Source organism: Eleutherodactylus coqui, chromosome 5 (assembly GCF_035609145.1).
Source record: "Eleutherodactylus coqui strain aEleCoq1 chromosome 5, aEleCoq1.hap1, whole genome shotgun sequence".
Taxonomy (NCBI): Eukaryota; Metazoa; Chordata; class Amphibia; order Anura; family Eleutherodactylidae; genus Eleutherodactylus; species Eleutherodactylus coqui.
The window spans coordinates 19,425,895-19,450,319 of record NC_089841.1 but is presented as its reverse complement, the minus strand read 5'-3'; the positions used below and the strand labels follow the sequence as shown (position 1 = coordinate 19,450,319).

Here is a 24,425-nt window from a genome sequence, read left to right as displayed (position 1 = left end):
CCCGCAGTTCTGCGCCGTCCACTGCTGCCAATCCGAATCCTCTGCTGCTCCTCCTTCCTCCCAGCCTCCTCACTCCACTACAATGACACCTGCTCAGGAGCGGGAACACTCCCAGGAACTGTTCTCGGGCCCCTGCTCAGATTGGGCAGCAGTGGTTCCTCTCCCACCAGAGGAGTTTATCGTCACTGATGCACAACCATTGGAAAGTTCCCGGGGTCCGGGGGATGAGGCTGGGGACTTCCGCCAACTGTCTCAAGAACTTTCTGTGGGTGAGGAGGACGATGACGATGAGACACAGTTGTCTTGCAGTGAGGTAGTAGTAAGGGCAGTAAGTCCGAGGGAGGAGCGCACAGAGGATTCGAAGGAAGAGCAGCAGGACGATGAGGTGACTGACCCCACCTGGTGTGCAACGCCTACACAGGACAGGTCTTCAGAGGGGGAGGCACGGGCAGCAGCAGGGCAGGTTGCAAGAGGCAGTGCGGTGGCCAGGGGTAGAGGCAGGGCCAGACCGAATAATCCACCAACTGTTTCCCAAAGCGCACCCTCGCGCCATGCCACCCTGCAGAGGCCGAGGTGCTCTAAGGTCTGGCAGTTTTTCACCGAGACGCCTGACGACCGACGAACAGTGGTGTGCAACCTTTGTCGCGCCAAGATCAGCCGGGGAGCCACCACCAACAGCCTCACCACCACCAGCATGCGCAGACATATGATGGCCAAGCACCCCACAAGGTGGGACGAAGGCCGTTCACCGCCTCCGGTTTGCACCGCTGCCTCTCCCCCTGTGCCCCAACCTGCCACTGAGATCCAACCCCCCTCTCAGGACACAGGCACTACCGTCTCATGGCCTGCACCCACACCCTCACCTCCGCTGTCCTCGGCCCCATCCACCAATGTCTCGCACCGCACAGTCCAGCCGTCGCTAGCGCAAGTGTTGGAGCGCAAGCGCAAGTACGCCGCCACGCACCCGCACGCTCAATCGTTAACCGTCCACATAGCCAAATTTATCAGCCTTGAAATGCTGCCGTATAGGGTTGTGGAAACGGAGGCTTTCAAAGCTATGATGGCAGCGGCGGCCCCGCGCTACTCAGTTCCCAGTCGCCACTACTTTTCCCGATGTGCCGTCCCAGCCCTGCACGACCACGTCTCCCGCAACATTGTACGCGCCCTCACCAATGCGGTTAGTGGCAAGGTCCACTTAACTACGGACACGTGGACAAGCACAGGCGGGCAGGGCCACTACATCTCCCTGACGGCACATTGGGTGAATTTAGTGGAGGCTGGGACAGAGTCAGAGCCTGGGACCGCTCACGTCCTACCCACCCCCAGAATTGCGGGCCACAGCTCGGTGGTGGTATGTTCCGCGGTGTATGCTTCCTCCACTAAAGCACCCTCCTCCTCCTCCTCAACCTCTGTCTCGCAATCTAGATGTGTCAGCAGCAGCAGGACGTCGCCAGCAGTCGGTGTCGCGCAGCGTGGCAGCACAGCGGTGGGCAAGCATCAGCGGGCCGTGCTGAAACTACTCAGCTTAGGAGATAGGAGGCACACGGCCCACGAACTGCTGCAGGGTCTGACAGAGCAGACCGACCGCTGGCTTGCGCCGCTGAGCCTCCAACCGGGCATGGTCGTGTGTGACAACGGCCGTAACCTGGTGGCGGCTCTGCAGCTCGGCAGCCTCACGCACGTGCCATGCCTGGCCCACGTCTTTAATTTGGTGGTTCAGCGCACATTTCCGCAAGTCCCACACGGACGCTGCCACCCTGCACACCCTGCAACATCGCTTTAATCTGCCAGTGCACCGACTGCTGTGTGACGTGCCCACACGGTGGAACTCTACGCTCCACATGTTGGCCAGGCTCTATGAGCAGTGTAGAGCTATCGTGGAATACCAACTCCAACATGGGCGGCGCAGTGGGAGTCAGCCTCCTCAATTCTTTTCAGAAGAGTGGGCCTGGTTGGCAGACATCTGCCAGGTCCTTGGAGACTTTGAGCAGTCTACCCAGGTGGTGAGCGGCGATGCTGCAATCATTAGCGTCACCATTCCTCTGCTATGCATCTTGAGAAGTTCCCTGCAAACCATAAAGGCAGCCGCTTTGCGCTCGGAAACGGAGGCGGGGGAAGACAGTATGTCGCTGGATAGTCAGAGCACCCTCCTGTCTATATCTCAGCGCATTCAGGAGGAGGAGGAGGAGGAGCATGAGGAGGATGAGGAGGAGGGGGAAGAGACAGCTTGGCCCACTGCTGACGGTGCCCCTGCTGCTTGCCTGTCATCCTTTCAGCGTGTATGGCCTGAGGAGGATGAGGAGGAGGATCCTGAAAGTGATCTTCCTAGTGAAGACAGCCATGTGTTGCGTACGGGTACCCTGGCACACATGGCTGACTTCATGTTAGGATGCCTTTCTCGTGACCCTTGCGTTGCACGCATTCTGGCCACTACGGATTACTGGGTGTACACACTGCTCGACCCACGCTATAAGGAGAACCTTCCCAGTCTCATTCCCGAAGAGGAGAGGGGTTCGAGAGTGTTGCTATACCACAGGACCCTGGCGGACAAGCTGATGGTAAAATTCCCATCCGACAGCGCTAGTGGCAGAAGGCGCAGTTCCGAGGGCCAGGTAGCAGGGGAGGTGCGGAGATCGAGCAGCATGTACAGCCCAGGCAGTGCAACAGTCTTTAAGGGCCTGGACAGCTTTATGGCTCCCCACCAAGACTGTGTCACCGCTACCCAGTCAAGGCTGAGTCGGCGGGAGCACTGTAAAAGGATGGTGAGGGAGTACGTAGCGGATCGCACGACCGTCCTCCGTGACGCCTCTGCCACCTACAACTACTGGGTGTCGAAGCTGGACACCTGGCCTGAACTCGCGCTGTATGCCCTGGAGGTGCTTGCTTGTCCTGCGGCTAGCGTCTTGTCGGAGAGGGTGTTTAGTGCGGCTGGGGGAATCATCACAGATAAGCGTACCCGCCTGTCAACCGACAGTGCCGACAGGCTAACACTCATCAAGATGAACAAAGCCTGGATTTCCCCAGACTTCTCTTCTCCACCAGCGGACAGCAGCGATACGTAAGCAATACGTAGGCTGCACCCGCGGATGGAAGCTACGTTCTCTCTCACCATCCAAAACGGGGACATTTCTGCTTCATCAATCTGTGTCTAATATTCCTCCTCCTCCTCCTGCTCCTCCTCCTGAAACCTCACGTAATCACGCTGAACGGGCAATTTTTCTTAGGGCCACAAGGCTCACTCATCTAATTTTTCTAAACAATTTTTATATGTTTCAATGCTCTTAAAAGCGTTGAAACTTTAACTTGAACCAATTTTTCGTTAAACTGGGCTGCCTCCAGGCCTAGTTACCACTTAAGCCACATTAACCAAAGCGATTAATGGGTTTCACCTGCCATCTTGGTTGGGCATGGCCAATTTTTACTGAGGTACATTAGTACTGTTGGTACACCAATTTTTGGGGGCCCTCACCTACAGTGTAATCATAGCAATTTGTATGTTCTTCGCCTGCACTCATGGTACAGAAGTGTGTGTGGGGTTGGCCTACACTTTAGCTACATAAATGTAACTTGGGCCTTGGCTATACTGCAGCTACTGAAATGGAACTAAGACTGCGCTCCCACTATACTGCTGCTTCGGAATTGTTACTGGGGCCTGTCTTGAGTGCTACTATTGCTGACATGGAACGAAGACTGCGCTCCCGCTATACTGCTGCTTCGGAATTGTTACTGGGGCCTGTCTTGAGTGCTACTATTGCTGACATGGAACGAAGACTGCGCTCCCGCTATACTGCTGCTTCGGAATTGTTTCTGGGGCCTGTCTTGAGTGCTACTATTACTGACATGGAACGAAGACTGCGCTCCCGCTATACTGCTGCTTCGGAATTGTTACTGGGGCCTGTCTTGAGTGCTACTATTGCTGACATGGAACGAAGACTGCGCTCCCGCTATAATGCTGCTAGTGATATGTTAGTGGGGCCTGTCCTAATGCTACGGCTGAAATGTTACGAATTATGGGCTCTGCCTATACCGCTGCTAATGGTATGTCTCTGGGGTGTGGAAACAGAGGCTTCCCAAAGACATGATGGCGGCGAGGCCATTTCCCACCAACGCGGTTACTGTTAAGGTGCATATAACCACGGACACGTGGAGAGGACACGTAGTGCCTCAAAAACATCCCCCTCCTCCTCCAACAGGGAAAACATTCTTGGCAAATGCCTTTGCATTGGTTCGTCTGGTGGCAGTCCAAGAATTTCACCTTTACCGACACTACAAGAGAGCCCCCCCACCATCCCCCCGCCATGGCCCACTTAATCCTGGCCACATTCCGAAAACCAACAAAATAAAACCGCGCTACTAGGTCCGCAGTCACCACCACATTACCACCAACGCGGTTACTGTTAAGGTGCATATAACCACGGTCACGTGGAGAGGACACGTAGTGCCTCAAAAACATCCCCCCGCCACGGCCCACTTAATCCTGGCCACATTCTGAAAACCAACAAAATAAAACCGCGCTACTAGGTCCGCAGTCACCACGACATTACCACCAACGCGGTTACTGTTAAGGTGCATATAACCACGGACACGTGGAGAGGACACGTAGTGCCTCAAAAACATCCCCCCACCACGGCCCACTTAACCCTGGCCACATTCCGAAAACCAACAAAATAAAACCGCAGTCACCACCACATTACCACCAACGCGGTTACTGTTAAGGTACATATTACCAGTCTGACTGGGGCATGCAGACACCTTGACAGAATGAATAGTGTGTGGCACATAGGTTCCCCATTGCTATGCCCACGTGTGCAGCTCCTGATGGCGGTGGCACAGGATTCTATTTCTCATTGCTTCTGTACAGCATTGTGGGCTATCGCCCCGCCCCTTTTAAAGAGGGTCGCTGCCTAGCCGTGCCAACCCCTCTGCAGTGTGTGCCTGCGGTTCCTCCTCATGGCAGACGCACTTCTAAATAGACATGAGGGTGGTGTGGCATGAGGGCAGCTGAAGGCTGCGCAGGGACACTTTGGTGTGCGCTGTGGGGGGGAGGGGGGGGCGGTTGGTCAGCATGTAACCCAGGAGAAGTGGCAGCGGAGTGTCATGCAGGCAGTGATTGTGCTTTGTTGTAGCTAGTGTGGTGCTTAGCAAAGGTATGCCATGCTAATGAGGGCTTTTCAGAAGTAAAAGTTTTTGGGAGGGGGGGGCCCACTCTTGCCGCTATTGTGGCTTAATAGTGGGACCTGTGAACTTGAGATGCAGCCCAACACGTAGCCCCTCGCCTGCCCTATCCGTTGCTGTGTCGTTCCCATCACTTTCTTGAATTGCCCAGATTTTCACACATGAAAACCTTAGCGAGCATCGGCGAAATACAAAAATGCTCGGGTCGCCCATTGACTTCCATGGGGTTCGTTATTCGAAACTAACCCTCGAGCATCGCGAAAAGTTCGTCCCGAGTAACGAGCACCCGAGCATTTTGGTGCTCGCTCATCTCTACCTTTGAGGAGTTGTTTGAGTTGCGGTCCCCTCTGGAGCGCGTATTGTCGCAAATATACAGTCTTCTTCTGCAGGAGCAAGTGGAGAAGTATCAAGTAGGCCAGTGAGCAGGAGTCGGGGGAAGAAAACACTCAGAGCGACTGGCAAAAGTCATTCATTTTCACACACAAGTTGACCATGGCATGCGCTGCTCAGGAGGAAGGGTACAAGGTGTTGGCTAGATGGTACAGATACCCGACTAGACTCCACGTGATGTTCCCTTCAGTGTCGGATTTGTGTTGGCGCTGTGGGACCAATAGAGGCACTCTGATACACGTCTGGTGGGGTTGTGATAAATTGCACCCCTTCTTGGACAGGGTGTTTGCCACCTATAGCTCGATGTAAGAATGCTAGCTCTAGTGGGCTAAAGGACCCGCTCCCCCTGAGCAGTAGGGTCTAGCTTCCTCTATATAGGAATGCTAGCCTCACTGAACCAAGGGACCCAGTCCTTTTGTTTGGTACAGTCTAGTTTCCTCTATATAAGAATGCTAAAGTCCAGTGGACTAAAGGACCCGGTCTTTCTGTTTAGTAGAGTCTAGTGTGAGGGTATATGTATATATTGCCACATGTTTTTTATGCTTTTATACCTGTATGCAAGTTCTATTCATTAATAATAATAATAATCTTTATTTGTATAGCGCCAACTTATTCCGCAGCGCTTTCAGGCATGGATAAATGCAAAACAATACAACAATTACAATATAAGGTACATTGGGTTAGACACAAATTGGTTGGGGGTGGTACAGGAGGTGCAGGGGGTGGGGAACACAGGCAATAGGAAATTTTATGTACAGATCATTTATCAGAAGGCAAACAGGGTGGAGCACCATAGGGAGGGGCGAGGGACTAGGTCAGGAGATTTGGTATGCTTCCCTGAAGAGGTGCGTTTTTAAGGCACGTCTGAAATTTCGTGCATCGGGAATTGTCCGGATGCCTTGGGGTAGAGCGTTCCAGAGGATGGGTGCTGCTCTGGTGAAGTCCTGTAGGCGAGCATGAGAGGTTCGTATTACAGGGGTGTTTAGTCTGAGTGTGTTAGCCGATCGGAGTGAGCGGGCTGGGTGGTGTACTGATAGGAGGGAGGCGATGTATGGTGGCGCAGCGCCATGCAGAGCTTTGTGAGTGAGGTAGAGGGGTTTAAATTTAGTTCTGCAGTGGATGGGCAGCCAATGCAGCGACTGGCATAATGCAGAGGCGTCTGAATAACGACTGGATAGAAAAATGAGTCTAGCTGCTGCATTTAGTATGGATTGGAGTGGAGCGAGTCTAGTGCGGGGGAGGCCAATGAGTAGCGAGTTGCAGTAGTCGAGCCGGGAGTGGATGAGCGCAACCACGAGCGTCTTTAGCGTGTCCGTGGTTAGGAACGGACGTATTTTAGCAATATTTCTGAGGTGCATGTGGCAAAGTTAAAATGAGAAAAACTTATATGTCGCCTTACATCAGATATTCCAAAGGCCTTGCAAGGCGAAGACAAAATGTATTTTAAACACAGCAAAGAAGAATCGGACGAAGGCCGTGTGCTTGGCTGTTTTCCCAGAAGCGCTGTATCAAGATGACGACCGTTCAACTATGCATCTGAACTTTCACTGTCTCAGGCCGGAAATCCGGACTTCCCATATATGGTTATGTGGTGAATTTGAGCCAATGAGCCCATCACCCATTCCTAGTGATGAGACCAAAGGGTATAAGATCCCATGTTATCTGTAATAAAGTGCGCAGTCATGTCCCCGTGTGAGGAGCTATACCAGACTTCCGTGTGTGGTGTTTTCTTCTTTACCGCCGGCAGCAGGGCATTGGGGTGGGCCTGATTGGTGCTGTACGCAGAAATTTCCCTGACAATGGCGTCCGAAAGTGGGGCGGTAAAACCGGAGCCTACAGCACAGTCCACCCGGATCCACGCCACGGGGAAGCTGTCCTGCTGCAAACCGAGCCTGATCAACTCACAGAACTCCAGGTAAGACCAGCAAATATTTATGTTGTGTTTTACACTGCGAGTCTTGCAGCGGGAGGGACTATCTGTGTTTTGTGACCAGACGGGTTGGGTTAAGAGTTCTACACGGTAACTCGTGGGCTTCGGGTTTGCCGTCACGGACCACTGACCGTGATATGCGCACCAATCGCTCACCCAGGAACTAGTCATTAGTCTATTTGTTGCTGAAGTCCATAGTGTTTTTAACGATAGTGAAGGTTGTTTGTTGTATCTGCAGAATTTTTTTTTCTCTTTTTCTTTTCATTTGGTCTCACAGAAGAAGGAACCCTCGGTTGTTTTAGTTGTTAATGGTTTAGCTGAGGAGAGGGATGCACTCTGTGAGCCAGGTCCCATAGACGAAGGAACCCTCCGTTTTAGTTTATTTAGTTGTTGATGGTTTAGCAGAGAGGGATACACTCTGTGAGATAGGTTCCACAGAAGAAGAGACCCTCGGTTTTAGTTTAGTTAGTTATTGATGGTTTAGCAGAGAGGGACGCACTCTGTGAGATAGGTCTCACAGAAGAAGAGACCCTCGGTTTTAGTTTAGTTGTTGATGGTTTAGCTGAGGAGAGGGATGCACTCTATGGGACTGGTTCCATAGAAGAAGATGCCTTCGGTTGTTTTGCCATATATAAGGGGCTGACAATTCGGGTCAGAAGGATGCACTCTATGGAGCGTGTTATTATTATTATTATTATTGTTGTTGTTGTTCTAATATGCGTAAGATCTTATTAAAGAAGACAGAGCCCCTCAAGGGCTGCCGCCGTGCGGATGAATTGGTGGAGGAGAGTTCCAATCTGTAAAATGTAAGAAAACTCTTATGAAAATGTGTAACAAGGACCCGCACGGTAGATTAGTTACATTGGCCATTGGCAGTTAGGTAGGGAGAGAAATATGGAGAACAAGCAAAGTCGAGAAGAAGGTTACAATGCATGTGATTTGTTGGCAAAGAAAGAGGAAAAGGTGTATAATACTAGATAGATATAGATGTATGTGTATATATGTATATATGTGTGCAAATGGTTAACTGAGCTTGCTTTTAGAGAAGGATTGTTTACAGCTGCAGTCTGTGTAGCTTTCCAAGGTCAAGAGATAACAAAGCGAGAGAAAATGCAATAACCCTGAAAAATATCTGCTTGCTTAAATGGAATGGAGGCTTGAAATGAATTTAATTAATTATACTGTCTTAGTAGGCAGGAAATATAGCAATTTCTAAGGTATATTCTTACTGGGTTCTGGTCACAAATGGAGACGTCTTGGTCTCTTTCATACAGGTGTAAGCTGTCAGAAGGTCCCAGCACATGTGTTAATTATGAGTTCAAATGCAGGGAATAGTTAAACTAAAACAACTAATAAAACAGTTACTTTGCAAAGGTGGTGGCTTTCAGATTCACTCTAAGCTCAGGGTCACAAGGGGGGCTGAAAGATACCCACGCATTCTAAAATATATCAGCGTTTAATACAGCATATAATAGTTTCAGTAAATAAGAAAGATAGAATGTCTCAGTCACTCAGCAATTTTTTTTTTCACATAATTTGTCAAAAATAGCGCTCATTCACAATCTCATCTCAATAGAATCATGTACTTTATAACATTATAGCACTCCCCTCAATGTTTTTCAACTGATGTATGTTTGTTTGTCAAACCTTTTTTGTCTGTGCATCTGTATGTACTGGGACACCTTCAATAGGGGGTGACGGGGCAGACTTGAGCGCATGGATCGATGAGAGTTAATGCCCAGTGTTCAGGCTGTGATGAATGTAACGTGTGATGCAGATATTGACTGGGGATAAAAGTCCCCTCCCCATGCATAAGACTTTACTTGGTTGTGATGTGGATGCTTGGACTGTTGGGCTTGAGTGGGGGTGTGGGGAAAGACACAAGCGACCAGTATCGAAGGGGTGGAGCAAGATGATGTAAAGGACGTAATGTTTCATCCCTCTTGTCCACAAGGGAGGGGGTGAGGATCTTGAGCAGCTAGTAAAAGTTGTTTTTTGTTTTCTCTCTCAAATTTGATAAGACATTGCAGGCAGGATCAGATTAATAATGAATTTGCTTAAAGGATATCACATTTCAAATATTAATAGAGGTTTGTAGATTATTCTGCCCTGATGTAACTCATGTCTCTGTTATTGGTGCTAACATTTTACAGGCCCTATCTGCATCCATCAAATCTTTTTACAATGTTATACTACCTTGAAACCGGGTACTCTTGTTCCAATTGAGTACCCTGGTTCAAAGGGGGGGAGGAGAAGGCATAGGTTATCTAGGTATTGCAAATCAGCCATTTTTAAATTTTTTGCAACAAGGTTCTGATCTTTTTTTAAATAGAATATCAGCCTGATTGTCAAGCAGTGATGCAACAAGAGAATTTAAGTTTTAAAAAGTTACTGAAAGCCCTTGTTAACAATGCATATTTTGAGTTGTTTTTTATAGATGGTACCAGGGGTGATTGACGACTCCACACTGGATATGCAGTGGTCACACAACAAGATGTCCTAAAAGCAGAATGCCTCCGCATGTCTCAGTACAAGAAGCGGAACTAAAAAGGCCCTCACTGAGGCGTGTAGAGTGGCAGAAGGTAAGACGGCAAACATTTACACTGACTCCCGGTATGCATTTGGCATAGCTCATGATTACGGCCCAACATGGAAGGCCAGACAGTTTTTTACCTCAGCAGGACAGCCAATTAAGAATGATGCAACGGTTCAGAGTCTCATGGAGGCCCTACTTCTACCTGACAAAGTGGAGAGCTCACACCAATTCCTACACCAAAGAAGCAAGAGGCAACGCCATCACAGGCCACACAGCAAAGGCAGCGGCCCTCAAGCCATGGAAGAAAAGAAGAAAAGAAGAATTTGACAATAACTTTGGACTTTGATAAAAACTTTGGACTTTGATAAAAACTTTGGACTTTGATAAAAACTTGGACTTTGATATGCTAAAGACTTTACAGTTACAAGCCAGCAAGGAAGAAAAAGACAAATGGACTAAATATGGGAGCAGCAGAAACAGGACGGTGTATGGTGAACAGTCAACAGCACTTGCCAACCACGGTCCCTGTGCCCCATGATGGCCCAGCTGATGCACGGAAAGACACACCTCTCAAAGCAGCAATGATGTCAACGCTTGAACGAGGACGGGTGGCTCCTGGGTTTTCTGTAGCTGCTGCATCATTTGTCCAATTTTGCATGATCTTTGCCGTAAGCAACAGGGCAGAGGTAAATTTGCCACATCACACTTGCCTAGACCACTCTACCCATTTCAGGGATTGCAAATTGACTACACTCAGCTCCCACTTGTTGGGAAGTATGAATATGTGCTTGTTGTTGTTGATGTCTTTTCAGGTCGGAGACCTACTCTGTTACCAAAGTAAATAAGCAGGTAACCGCACAGAAGCTCATGAATGAGGTAATCCGCAGATACGGGGTACCGGAAGTGATTGAGTCAAACAAAGGTACAAACTTCACAGGTGAAATAATGCAACACATCATGTCTGCTTTGGGTATATTCCAGGCTTTTCACACACCCTACCATCTACGTAGTAATGAGAAAGTAGATCTAAAAGGCAATGAAGGAAACGGGCAAATCTTGAATTGAGTGTCTTCCATTAGTTCTTTTCCAGGAGGATACATGCCACAGTAGCTGAGTTTGGGGAATGATTTTCTTGTTAATTTTGTCATAGGCCTCTCCAAGGAATTGTCAATAATGCATTCTGCAGTCTCTGCTTTTCTCCCAGGTCCTACAGATGAGTGTCACAATCTGAAACCAGGTGACAGGGTCTATGTGAAAAAGTTTGAGAGAGAAACCCGGTTTGAATGTCCCTACCAGATGTTGCTCACCACCCCAACTGCAGTCAAGCTCGAAGAAAAGCCCACTTGGTTCCACACCTCCCACTGCAAAAAGGCCCTGGGTCCTGGAGCACAGAACTCATGATCCTGCATATCCTTTACATGCGATAATGTAGTACAATTCCTCTTACACACACCTTTGACTACTGTACACTAGCCCCCTGTTTCAGGGATCAGAACAAATTAATACAATCAAATGTGCAATATGAAAACTACACTGAGGGTGAGAATCCAACACTGCATCGTGCTAAGAGAGAAGTTGACGCTCCAGGTGGTAACTTTGATCCACATGTATACATAGATGCAATAGGAGTGCCAATAGGAGTGCCAGATGAATTTAATTCTAGAGATCAGGTTAAAGCAGGTTTTGAGTCCTTATTTGCTATTGTCACTGTTAATAATAATGTAGATTGGATGAATTATATCTATTACAATCAGCAGAGGTTTGTAAACTACAACAGGCATGCTTTGCAAGGGTTAGCTGACCAGTTAGGGCCCACTGCATCCATTGCGTTCCAAAATAGAGTGGCCCTGGATATGATTTTAGCAGAAAGAGGTGGGGTATGTAACTTCCTGTATGTGTATTATCCCTTTGATCAAAAAGAGTATGAGTAAGGGACTGGATAATGTGACACCAACATTTCCCTTGTTTGAAAAAGATGAAGAGCCAGTTCCGATAGTGCCAACCACGTACGTTACCAGAAGAATGGAGAAATGTACTAGTACTGCGCTGCCCCGATCTCCTAAGATGGACTGTCAGTGGAATTCCCATTTGCCTAGGGTTAGTGCAGAAGACCTTAGGTTCGAGCGAGGGCACACCCTGTGGGGTGTTAACTTGTACAGATAGAGGGTATGGATGCCCGGAAATGAGCCCAGGGAATCCATGGCCTACTTCTGAGGTGAGGTAGGGATCCCCCCTCCTAGGAGTAGGGCCTTACGGGCAGTGGGGAAACCCTGATGCAAGGGAGAGGCGACCGAGGAAGAGTGCAAGGGCTGGTGCTTGATCTCCATATAAGTTTTTAGGGGGGTTTGTGAGGGTATATGTATATATTGCCATATGTTTTTTATGTTTTTATACCTGTATGCAAGTTCTATTCAAAGTTAAAATGAGAAAAACTTATGTCACCTTACATCAGATATTCCAAAGGCCTTGCAAGGCGAAGACAAAATGTATTTTAAACACAGCAAAGAAGAATCGGACGAAGGCCGTGTGCTTGGCTGTTTTCCCAGAAGCGCTGTATCAAGATGATGACCGTTCAACTATGCATCTGAACTTTCACTGTCTCAGGCCGGAAATCCGGACTTCCCATATATGGTTATGTGGTGAATTTGAGCCAATGAGCCAATCACCCATTCCTAGTGATGAGACCAAAGGGTATAAGATCCCATGTTATCTGTAATAAAGTGCGCAGTCATGTCCCCGTGTGAGGAGCTATACCAGACTTCCGTGTGGTGTTTTCTTCTTTACCGCCGGCAGCGGGGCATTGGGGTGGGCCTGATTGGTGCTGTACGCAGAAATTTCCCTGACACTAGTGCCCCCTGATATGTTTTTAAATAGTTCTCCCCTCAGCCGTCCTTCTACTTCAGTATTGACCACTCCATTCCACATCTACAAAAACAGTTTGTAACTGACAGCATTCGGTTTATATTAAACAATAATAATTTGAACAATTGCCAATCAAATTATGAAAAAATACCTCTACAGCGCCATCTATTGGATGGCAGCATTCCTTCAATTCAAGTGACCTCATAAAAAAAGTCTACAATGATTGAGAATTTTAAACCAAGCCAGAAACCATCCATCTATGGGGTGTTTGCCCCTCATCAGTATGCAGCAGGTCTCTGGCTTAGTCTGTGAGGGGCCTATGATGTGGGTCAGAAGTGGTGTAGTGTCTCCTTAAGGAGAGCACCCAAAGAGTGTGTGGGGAGACCTAGGGGGTGAGTGGATTTGGGGATGGTATAGTCTCTCCCAAATGAGAGCACCCAGAAAGGATGTGGGGACACCTGATGAGGGGCAAACTCCCCGAAACAGTCTGTTTATGCATAGTTACTGGCTTAGTTATAAAATCCCAATCATTGTGGACATTTTTTTTACAAGGTCACTTTGAATTGAAGAAATGCTGTTATCCAATAGATGGCGCTGTAGAGGTAATTTTCCAGGTTTATGATTTGCATAAATTTCCCAGAGGAGCATTGCTTTATAAGTCTCCTTACTTATAAAGCACCCCAGGTGCTCTCCTTGGGGAAAGTCTATACCATTCTCTGATCCAGCCCACACACTTTTTGAGTGCTCTCCTTAAGGAGACACGACACCGCTTCTGACCCTCAATCAAGTGAGAAACAGACAAAAGGCACTGCAATGGGTACGTGCTTCTTGCCCAGTTCCGCAAACCTCTATGTCAGAGAATTCACAATGCCACAACAGCACTCAGGTAGGTGTCTCACACCCTAAGGTGATCTACAGCCACAATGATGACACGCCTCCTCATGCTGGATCCAAAGCCTGTTCCACTCACCAAGAAGTCCATACATAGAGAGGCAGCATCCACGGCAACAAGATGAATAAAAAGGAACCTTATTCCATTATGGTTCCAGTAACAAAAACAACAGCATGGACTGCAAAACCAGGTAGTAACGGCGACGTTTCGATCTGAATAGGATCTTTCTCAAGGCCAGTCAAACTACCCACACTCAAAGTTTATATACATGTAATAATTAAAAACTAATTAACACCAGCCGATTGATAGTCATCGGTCTGTGTCCAGTGAGCACCGTCATCACGCTGGGACTACCACTGCCACAGCGTACGCCTTCCATCATCGGAGCGGAAAAGTGTCCCACCCATCATACCTACTACACATGCGCCAACCAGGCCAGCTGTCACGCGGCCCAACCTACGTCACTCCTCACATACCTCAAGCGCATGAGCAAGAAAAAACGGCTATCACGCAGACAGTTGCGATAGCAGCGGACGCTCCCTGTGGTAATGCGGACCCATCATGCCTACTATGTATGCGCCAACCAGACCAGCTATCGCACAGCCCGCCCTACGTCCCTCATCACATACCTATAGTGCATGCACCAGAAAGAGCAGCTGTCGCGCAGCCCGTTGACAATAAGCAACATGGGCCACCTCCTTTATTCGAGACACCGTGGATTTTTTATCTGAGTTGAGTGCAGCGAGGATATCTGACACCACGATCCTGGTGACACTGGACGTGGTGTCCCCTTATACTAATATTACCCATTCCTGAGGTCTCAAAGCCATAAGGGAGCGTTTGTTGACATCTCAGTGGTCCAATACATGCCTGCAGTTTGCCCTGGCGCTGCTGGAATTCATTTTTGAGAATTTATTTCTCTTTAATAAATCCTTTATAGGCAGTGCCAGGGCACTGCGAAGGGGTCCAATGTGGCCCCTACTTATGCGGGCACGTATATGGACCACATTAAGAGGTGTGTCTGTGTCTCCACACTGGCAGCTCGTGGAGATACATAGATGACATCTTTATGCTCTGGAACGGCTTATTTGATGAGCTAAGAGATTTCCACAATTACCTTGATAATTTAGTTCCAAAATTGAAATTCACGCTGACCTCCCCTACTGTGTCGATCGAATTTTTGGATATCCTAGTGGTCAAAAAGGGAACGGTGCTTACCACTGACTTGTACCGCAAGGAGACAGATCGAAATAGCTTACTCCATTACTCAAGTTGTCATTCTAGATGATTTCTGAAGGTGTTGCCATGGAGTCAATGCCTTCGTTTTCACCAAAATGCAGCAGATTATTGCATTGATGCCAGGCTTTCAGAGATGTGCAAACGGTTTTTACAGAGGGGTTACACTGATGACTTGGTGGCATCTGCGGCTGCAAGAGCACGTACTGTGCCGAGGGGTGATTTATTGGTTCCCAGACTGAAATCTGAAAAGGCCCCTAGGATACCGTTTATCTCGACATTTGGACCCATGAGTGGTTGGATCTCCAGTATTATTTGTAGGCACTGGCACATGTTGGGAAAAAAATTGCCCGTTGGTTAATGAATTTGGCCGGCCCCCTTTGGTGGCATACAGAAGAGGTGCGAACATCCGGGACAGAGTGGTGCATAGTATGATGGATAGTCATGCAGCAGGCACCCCATCTTTTGGACGTGTAGGCAACTTTCCCTGTCTCGGATGCTCATGCTGTAGCAACCCTCTTGGGGTCGATACGTTCCACCATACCCAGATGGGTAAACCATACCATCGAAATGTCGCCGTTAGTACCTGGTTTTGCAGTCCATGTTATTGTTTTTGTTACTGGAACCATAATGGAATAAAGTTCCTTTTTATTCATCTTGCTGCCGTGGATGCTGCCTCTCTATGTATGGACTTCTCTATGTGGGAGAGTTTGTAAGGAAACACATATCATCCCAGCACCATTGGTCACATAGGAATTTATATAGACGCTACATTCACAGGTCTTCTTACATTTTACTCCGTACCTTAATACTAATGACGGGAATCCTACATTTACCGGCCAAGACTCTGATCTATTGACTATTTAGTGTGAGTCACGAAAAAGGGAGAATTATTACCAAAACATTTTTTTAAGTAACCGCCTGTTAGACTACAAAAGGGTCCATATCAAAAAACGAAAAATTCCCATCCCCTCTGTGCAATCCTATCGCTTAAGATTAGAGATGAGCGAGCATACTCGATAAGGCAAGCTACTTGAGCGAGTAGTGCCTTATTCGAGTACCTGCCCACTCGTCTCTAAAGATTCGGGTGCCGGAGGAGTGGGGGAGCGGCAGGGGAGAGCAGGGAGGAACGGAGGGGAGATCTCTCTCTCACTCTCTTTCCCCCGCTCACCGCCGCAACTCACCTCTCACCCGTGCCGGCAGCCGAATCTTTAGAGACGAGCGGGCAGGTACTCGAATAAGGCACTACTCGCTCATCTCTACTTAAGATGCAATTGTACAAAAGACGAGGATTTCCACAATCAAATTCCCATCATCCTAGGAATAAATGGAGCCGAGGAAGTTTCCTGACAGCGGAACAAGTGAGGCCGTGTGAGCCGTCATTCTTTATGCTTGTGGGGAATACAATTAATTTATGGTTTTGATTTCTCCCTTTTTTCCTAAGCTTTAGGGTTTTTACCCGCTAGCGGTTTTTTTAATGCTACGATATCGCTGCGTTTATTTTACTGCAAACGTCAATGGGACTTTCCAATATTAAAATCGCAGAGCAGAAAAATCGCAAGTTTGTTCTTCTGCGATTTTAACATTAGAAAGTCCCATTGACATTTGCAGTAAAAAAAAAAAAAAAATTGATCGCAGTGTTAAAAAAACTCTAGTGGGTAAAAGCCCCTACAGAGAGGTTTTGTGAATAAAAACAGCATTTCCACACTTGGTGCATTATTACTTTGTCATGCTGGTGTCATTTATATAGAATGTTATCCTTTACCGCAGATTCTGATTGCAGCGATACAATAAATAGTAACAAAACATAGAAACATAGTAAATCCACGGAGTTCAGCCTATTTCCCCAATATAGATCTACAGGAAGGCAAATATACTCAATGAAGTCTGTTAGCCAGATCAGGGAGCCCGGGATCACGGCCCCTCTGAAGCAAACTAGTGACTATAACTGGGAATCTCTTGTACTCTTCTAGTGAACAGCACCACATCATCAGGCAGAGAATTCCACAGTCTCACTGCTCTTACAGTAAAGAACACTTTCTATGTTGTGTAGAAACCTTCTTTCCTCTAGCTGTAGACCTGGTAACAGTCCAAAACACTATTGCCTGTCCGGGTATAACTGATATGCAATCTATTACGCCATGCTTCTAGCTGACTTGGAGGACTTTGCCAGGCCTGCGGCTGCCACTGGTGCTCATCAGCTCCTTATAATCACCCAACAGAATCCAGATGGGCTGCTAGCAGCGCCCCTCACTGTCTGACTATTGCCTCAGCATCTAGAGGAGCGTGTGGCAAAGTCTGAGCTTAGTGAATAAGGGAAAGCCCTTTGTGCACAATCCATTAAGACCAACCACCTACACCTTTCCAACTCAGGTAAGCTCTTAGTCATGGCTTGTCAGATGTCAGGTGATCCAAGAGGTTTATACATAAGTGGTAACTTGGAAGAGCCGGTCCGGCACAATAGTCCATATCAGGGAGCGAACATTTACATTCAATCACCACAGAAAGTGAAAATATAAATCTGAGATCGGGCAGATATTGTCAGAACAAATACATAAGATCAGACTTAGAATTCAGGGCTAACGGAACCCGGGCACACAACTCCATAATCCAGGAACCTCATGTACCAATAGTTCCCTGTACCAATCCCCTCCCCGGGAAGGAAATGGCTATAATGTACAAAGAACCCATATTGCCTGAATGACATCACAACATTTCATCCAAAACCATTCAATATGTCTTCTAAGGGTTAATCCTCCCTCTAAGGGAGGTGATTGGCACAGAAAACCTTTCCTACGTGAGTCTTACTGGATTACGGAGATGTGTGCCCGGGTTCTGTTAGGCTTGAAGTCTAAGTAAGATCTCATGTATTCCTGTTGGCAGTATCTACCTGATCTGTAAGTGTTTGCACCCTGATATGGACTATTATGTCGCAGCAGATTTCCCAAGTTGTCACTTATGTATAAAACTCTTGGCTCTCCTGAAATCTGGTGTGTTCAGAGCTCATCTGAGTGTGAAACATGTAGGGGTTTGTTTTATCGGGCTGTGCGCCCCAAGTTGTATAGTCCTGTATAAGTAAAGTCTGATATGTTACACTGAAGTTGTAGAACCTTTCCCATGTGATCACAGCCGTATATTACTGTGTGCGACTCTTCCTAGTATATGACTCTATAGTGATGAGATGGAGGGGAGACGCCCTTGCTGGGCTCAGTGGTGGAAACATCATCTAAAGGAAGAAGAAAGATCGGCCCAAATACAAACATGTAAGTTACACAAGTAAACTTTTATGAACAGTCAGAAACAAGTTTAGAGACGCAGTTATATGTATCAGTGTGAAATATTCTATGTACACGGCTGATATAAAGGTGGGATATCTGGATTATATTTGTTTCCGGATAACGGATGTTTATTGGTAATTACATACATTTCTTATTCATCACTTACTGCTCTGAATTGCTTCTCTTTTGTTGTGCATGACATGTCACTTTACTTTTTATACCTTTTTTGTAGTTCTCTCCGGTGTGAACCTTTTGATGTCGCAGTAAATGGTATTTGCGAGTAAAACATTTCCCACATTCTGAACAAGAAAACGGCTTCTCCCCTGTGTGAATTCTCTTATGTGCAACAAGGACTGATTTCACTGCAAAACATTTCCCACATTCTGAACAAGAAAACGGCTTCTCTCCTGTGTGACTCCTCTTATGTAAAACAAGCTCTGATTTCTGTATAAAATATTTCCCACAATCTGAACAAGAAAATGGCTTCTCTCCTGTGTGAATCCTCTTATGTGTAACAAGATATGATTTCACTGCAAAACATTTCCCACAATCTGCACAAGAAAACGGCTTCTCTCCTGTGTGAATCCTCTTATGTGTAACAAGCTCTGATTTCTGTATAAAATATTTCCCACAATCTGAACAAGAAAATGGCTTCTCTCCTGTGTGAATTCTCTGATGTCTAATAAGATCTGATTTCACTGCAAAACATTTTCCACATTCTGAACAAGAAAACGGCTTCTCCCCTGTATGAATTCTCTGATGTCTAACAAGGAGTGATTTCACTGCAAAACATTTCCCACAATCTGAACAAGAAAACGGCTTCTCCCCTGGGTGACTATTTTGATGTGTAACAAGGAGTGATTTCACTGCAAAACATTTCCCACAATCTGAACAAGAAAACGGCTTCTCCCCTGGGTGACTATTTTGATGTCTAATAAGATATGATTTCACTGCAAAACATTTCCCACATTCTGAACAAGAAAATGGCTTCTCTCCTGTGTGAATTCTCTGATGTGTAACAAGATGTGATTTGCGAGTAAAACATTTTCCACATTCTGAACAAGAAAATGGCTTCTCTCCCGTGTGAGTTCTCATATGTTTAACAAGGTCTGATTTCTGTGCAAAACATTTCCCACATTCTGAACAGGGAAACGGTTTCTCTCTTGTGTGAATCCTCTTATGTGTAACAAGGTCTGATTTCTGTGCAAAACATTTCCCACAATCTGAACATGAAAATGTCTTCTCTCCTGTGTGAATTCTCTGATGTTTAACAAGGAGTGATTTCCATGTAAAACATTTCCCACATTCTGAACAAGAAAACGGCTTCACCGCTGTGTGACTGTTGTGATGGCTAATAAGATATGATTTTGCTGCAAAACATTTCCCACATTCTGAACAAGAAAACGGCTTCTCTCCTGTGTGAATTCTCTGATGTGTAACAAAGACTGATTTCACTGCAAAACATTTCCCACAATCTGAACAAGAAAACGGCTTCACCCCTGTGTGAATTCTCTGATGTGTAACAAGGAGTGATTTCACTGCAAAACATTTCCCACATTCTGAACAAGAAAATGGCTTCTCTCCTGTGTGAATTCTCTGATGTGTAACAAAGACTGATTTCACTGCAAAACATTTCCCACATTCTGAACAAGAAAACGGCTTCACCCCAGTGTGACTGTTTTGATGTCTAATAAGATGTGATTTCACTACAAAACATTTCCCACATTCTGAACAAGAAAACGGCTTCTCTCCTGTGTGAATTCTCTGATGTGTAACAAGGAGTGATTTCACTGCAAAACATTTCCCACATTCTGAACAAGAAAACTGCTTCACCCCTGTGTGACTGTTTTGATGTCTAATAAGATGTGATTTCAGTACAAAACATTTCCCACATTCTGAACAAGAAAATGGCTTCTCTCCTGTATGAATTCTCTGATGTGTAACAAGATGTGATTTCACTGCAAAACATTTCCCACATTCTGAACATACAAATGGCTTCTCTCCTGTGTGACTTCTCTGATGTGTAAGAAGATGTGATTTCACTGCAAAACATTTCCCACACTCTGAACATGAATATGGCTTCTCCTTTCTGTCAGCCCTTTGATGTTTTCTCCTTCTGTGACATTTATTCTGCTTATCAGTGTGTGATGGATCAGAAGATGGGGCCTGTATAAGAGGATCAGATGATGGATCTTTGCTGTAAAGGGCTGAGGAGATATCTGGGATAATGGCAGGTTCTTCATATGTATCTTGTGTGATACCACAATCCTCTGCTTTACAAGCTGCAGATATCAGACGTCCCTCTGAGCTCCCGGTACCGTCATCTGCCAAGAATAAAGTTGATTTTTTTTTCATATTATAGATCTTAAAATGATCCTGATATTTTATAACATTTCTATGCAAATAAGTCATGTAGAAAAAGGTAATCATCATCTAAGGGTGCTTTTACACAGTGGCAAGAATAATCACTGAAAAGAGCCATTACAAACAACTGTCTGTCCATGTAAACACGAGTCCTAGACTCTCACTGAGCAATTGATAATGGTCTATTAGATATGCGATAAATAACTTCATCGCCCATCAGTACAGCCTCTAAGACTCTTTGTGCTCCATAGAATCCTTACAATAAATACATTCCCCTGCCTGCCTAATAGCTGCTAGGAGAAATAAAAGATAAATAGCGAATCAAAGAAGAATAAAATGGCCCCTAACCCAGATGGTAGGTTGGAGGCATCAATGATTGACAATTTACAGCTGCAGTCCCGCACGGTTTATGGGACGTCACAGGGACTGCAGCCAATAAGAGCTCAGAGATTCATCTTAACCCCTTAGTGACGGCCCCATCGGGATTCTACGTCCTCACTAAGTGGGCTTTAAATCCTAGAGGACGTAGAAATATGCGTCCTCTTAGGATTAATGCCCACTTGGCTGAGGACGTGACAGCTCCATGCTGTCAGTGCCCACAGGTAGCCAACAGCATGGAGCTGTTATCCTGGGCTGTGGGCAGTCCTCCCCGGTATTGCGATCGGTGCTATCCAATAGATAGCGCCGATCGCAATAAAGTAAACAAAAGTGGTAAAAAAGTTAGATATTCAGCTGCCCTGAATTCAAAATCTCCTGGCTACCGGCTCCTGAAGGTAGCGGGGAACCCAGAGATGTGAGCGGTCCCCACCCAGGTTCGTGATCGCCGCTATCCAGTTAAAAAAAAAAAAGTTAAAAAAAAGTTCCAGTTTCACCTCCCCTCATGGATCCAGAAATACTCACCTCGGGTCCTCCGCGATATTCCGGGACCCGAAGTCCCCCTCTGCGCATGAGCGTCCGATGTCAATCATCGTGCGCGTGCCATGTGTAGCCAGGAGCAGAGGGATGTCACCCAGCATGTGATCATTTAAAGTTTAGAAAAAGTGTAAAAAGCTTACATTTCATCTCCCCCCACAGATCATATCCGTGAGGGAGGATGAAATGACGTACGTAAGGCCCCTGGATTTATCCGCGAACCTTACTCTAGCTTTTGCGCACTCACCCGTCGCCAAAATGGCGGACGCATTCGCAAAAGTCAAACATTGCCCGGGAAATTCAAAATCTCCCTGCTCCTGGCTACAAAACTTAGCCGAGAGCCTGGAGATTTCACGGAGGGCCGCAGTGAGCGGTTCCTGATCACGGGTTCGCCGTTATCCAATGGATAATGGCGGTCACGTAAAAGTAAAAAAAGGTGAAGCTTCATCTCCCCTCCCTGATGTGATCGGTGAGAGGAGATGAAACTTTTTAGCGGGGGCTCCATATTTGCACCCCGACGCGATCTTTCTCCGTGAACTTTCCCGGATTCTGCACATGAGACCACCGGCAAAACACCGGACACATGCGCAGGAGTGGGGGAGCCCAGGAAATGTAAAATCTCCTTACTCCCAGCAACCAACGGTCGCCAAGAGCCTGGAGCAGTGACCTTGTTGAGCGGTCGCCGGTCACGTGATAAAAAGGTAGCGATCTACCTTAGGTCGGTCTCACATGACCGGATAGGAATTACGGATTCCGCATGCCTCTGATCCGCGGTAATACGCAGATCAATCGCATTGGATTACACAATTCCGCTCACATTAGAGGGTTGGAATTACGTAATCCAATTGCAGAAAAGAGAACGCAGCAGGTTCTATTTTACTGCGGATATCAGCAACACAGAGCCCATTGTGCTCCATGGTCGCTGATATACCCGCAGCCCATATGCAACTACCTTGTATACGGGCTGCGGGTACCCGCGTCATCGCTAAGCGAGGGTTCGGGAAATGCAAACAAAAAAATATATACTGCGCATGACCGCCTGTGTGAGTAGGCAGTTATGCGCAGAACATTACGCGGCCGTACGCAGGGTCACAGCTGGCTCACAGCTGGGATCCGCTGCGGGCCTCCGCAAGCGGATTCCACATATGGCCGCATGAGCCCGGCGTTATTCAGATCGCTACCTGTAATACGTATTTTACAAGAAGCCCCGGGAACGCTCGCCTTCATGCAGTTCCAGGATCACCTTGTTGAGCGCCTTCTGTGTGAGACCGCCGCACCTCAGCAAGCTTACGAAGACCCACAGAGCGCCACTTTTTACACCCCATCCCCGCGGCTGAGGTCATAAAATAGCCCCAAAAAGCATGAGAGGAGGGGGGATACCCGGTTTTATTGCCCGATGTACCCATCCCAACCAGCCTCCATAATTACCCCTGTCTTCGAAAATACCACACAGTTCATATTATTACTTTTATCTAAGATTTGGGGAACGCCGAAAAGGGCGGGGAGGGGGAGGGGGAGGAGGAATTTTTTAAACGTGTCAATTTTTATTTCGTACAAGTGGGCAATGGGTGGGGATAAATGGGGGGACAGGGGCAGCATGGGCAAAGGCACCTCTCCAGCCCTGCACCACCGCCGGCTACTGTAGCACTAGGGCTGGTGGAGCCGAGATCTTCTGTAGACATATTCTATTTGATATATCAGTCATCCGCCATATAGTCGCTGACTAGTGTCACTGTAGGACCGGGATGCTTACATATCAGCAATTAATAAGGCCACCTGCAGACGACCGGGTCGGATCCTGCTGCGAGAATTGTCGCAGAGGGACCCGAGCCCCTGCAGGGACCAGCGCAGCTCTGGCTCTTTGATGTGCCGGCTGCCGGCTAGCAGGCACATGCCGGAGCGGAGCCGCCAGCCGGGGAGTGACATTTCTGTGCCAAGCTCTCAGAGCATACCACGATTTGTTTTCCACACGTAATTTCGCGCGGACAAATGGCGGCCGTCTGCATAGGATTGCGTTTTCTAACACAATCTTATGGCAGCTTCCACAGGCGTAAATTCTGCGTGAAATCCTGCTGCAGAATATCCGCCCGTGTGCCGGGGGCCTACATGTGTATTGGTGATATGTAGGCCTTCTGATTATACACTGACTTTAATCAACAACTGTGTAGTGAATGTCTCTACTAATCCAACTAGCACAGTGTCCTGCCTGGCTCACACTCCACTTCCTCCCTACAAGCACCAGGGGCACATGCCCCACATCACCCCTCCACAGCTATGATCCTGCTACATACATCCATTACCTGGTGATGGGAGCGGCTGGCGGGTCTCCATCATGGCCTCCTTGTACAGATCCTTGTGTCCTTCTAAATACTCCCACTCCTCCATGGAGAAATAGACAGCGACATCCTGACACCTTATAGGAACCTGACAACACAATATACAGTCATTACCCAGAAGCCTCCAGTGCTGTTACTGTATAATGTCCCAGCATTCCCTGCAGCGTCACCTCTCCAGTCAGCAGCTCAATCATCTTGTTGGTGAGTTCTAGAATCTCCTGTACATTGATGTCCTCATGTATCAGGGGGCGAAGTGGGGGCCCCATGATTGGGCTCAGGGGTCTTCCCCATCCATCACACACAGGGGCCCGACAGCCATTACTAGAGGTCTTCTTCACTACTGTGTAATCCTGTGTATGGGGAGACATTTATAAATATCACTACAGACATTTCCAGAGTCCATCACCTCCCCAGTGACATCATCTGTTACTACCATAGATGAGAATGATGTAATGTGACATCATCAGTCATTACCATAGATAAGAATGACATATGACATCACCAGAATCTTTCC

At 47.2% G+C, this 24,425-nt stretch overlaps 1 protein-coding gene across 1 annotated transcript in view; it reads right to left on the bottom strand.

Moving 5' to 3' along the window:
* Positions 1-24,425, bottom strand: part of LOC136629069 (zinc finger protein 585A-like) — a 92,498-nt gene that overhangs the window by 28,667 nt on the left and 39,406 nt on the right. Inside the window, exon 6 of the mRNA XM_066605192.1 lies at positions 18,585-19,559. Coding sequence (XP_066461289.1) covers positions 18,585-19,559 — 975 coding nt within the window. The remainder of the gene's footprint in view (positions 1-18,584; positions 19,560-24,425) is intronic.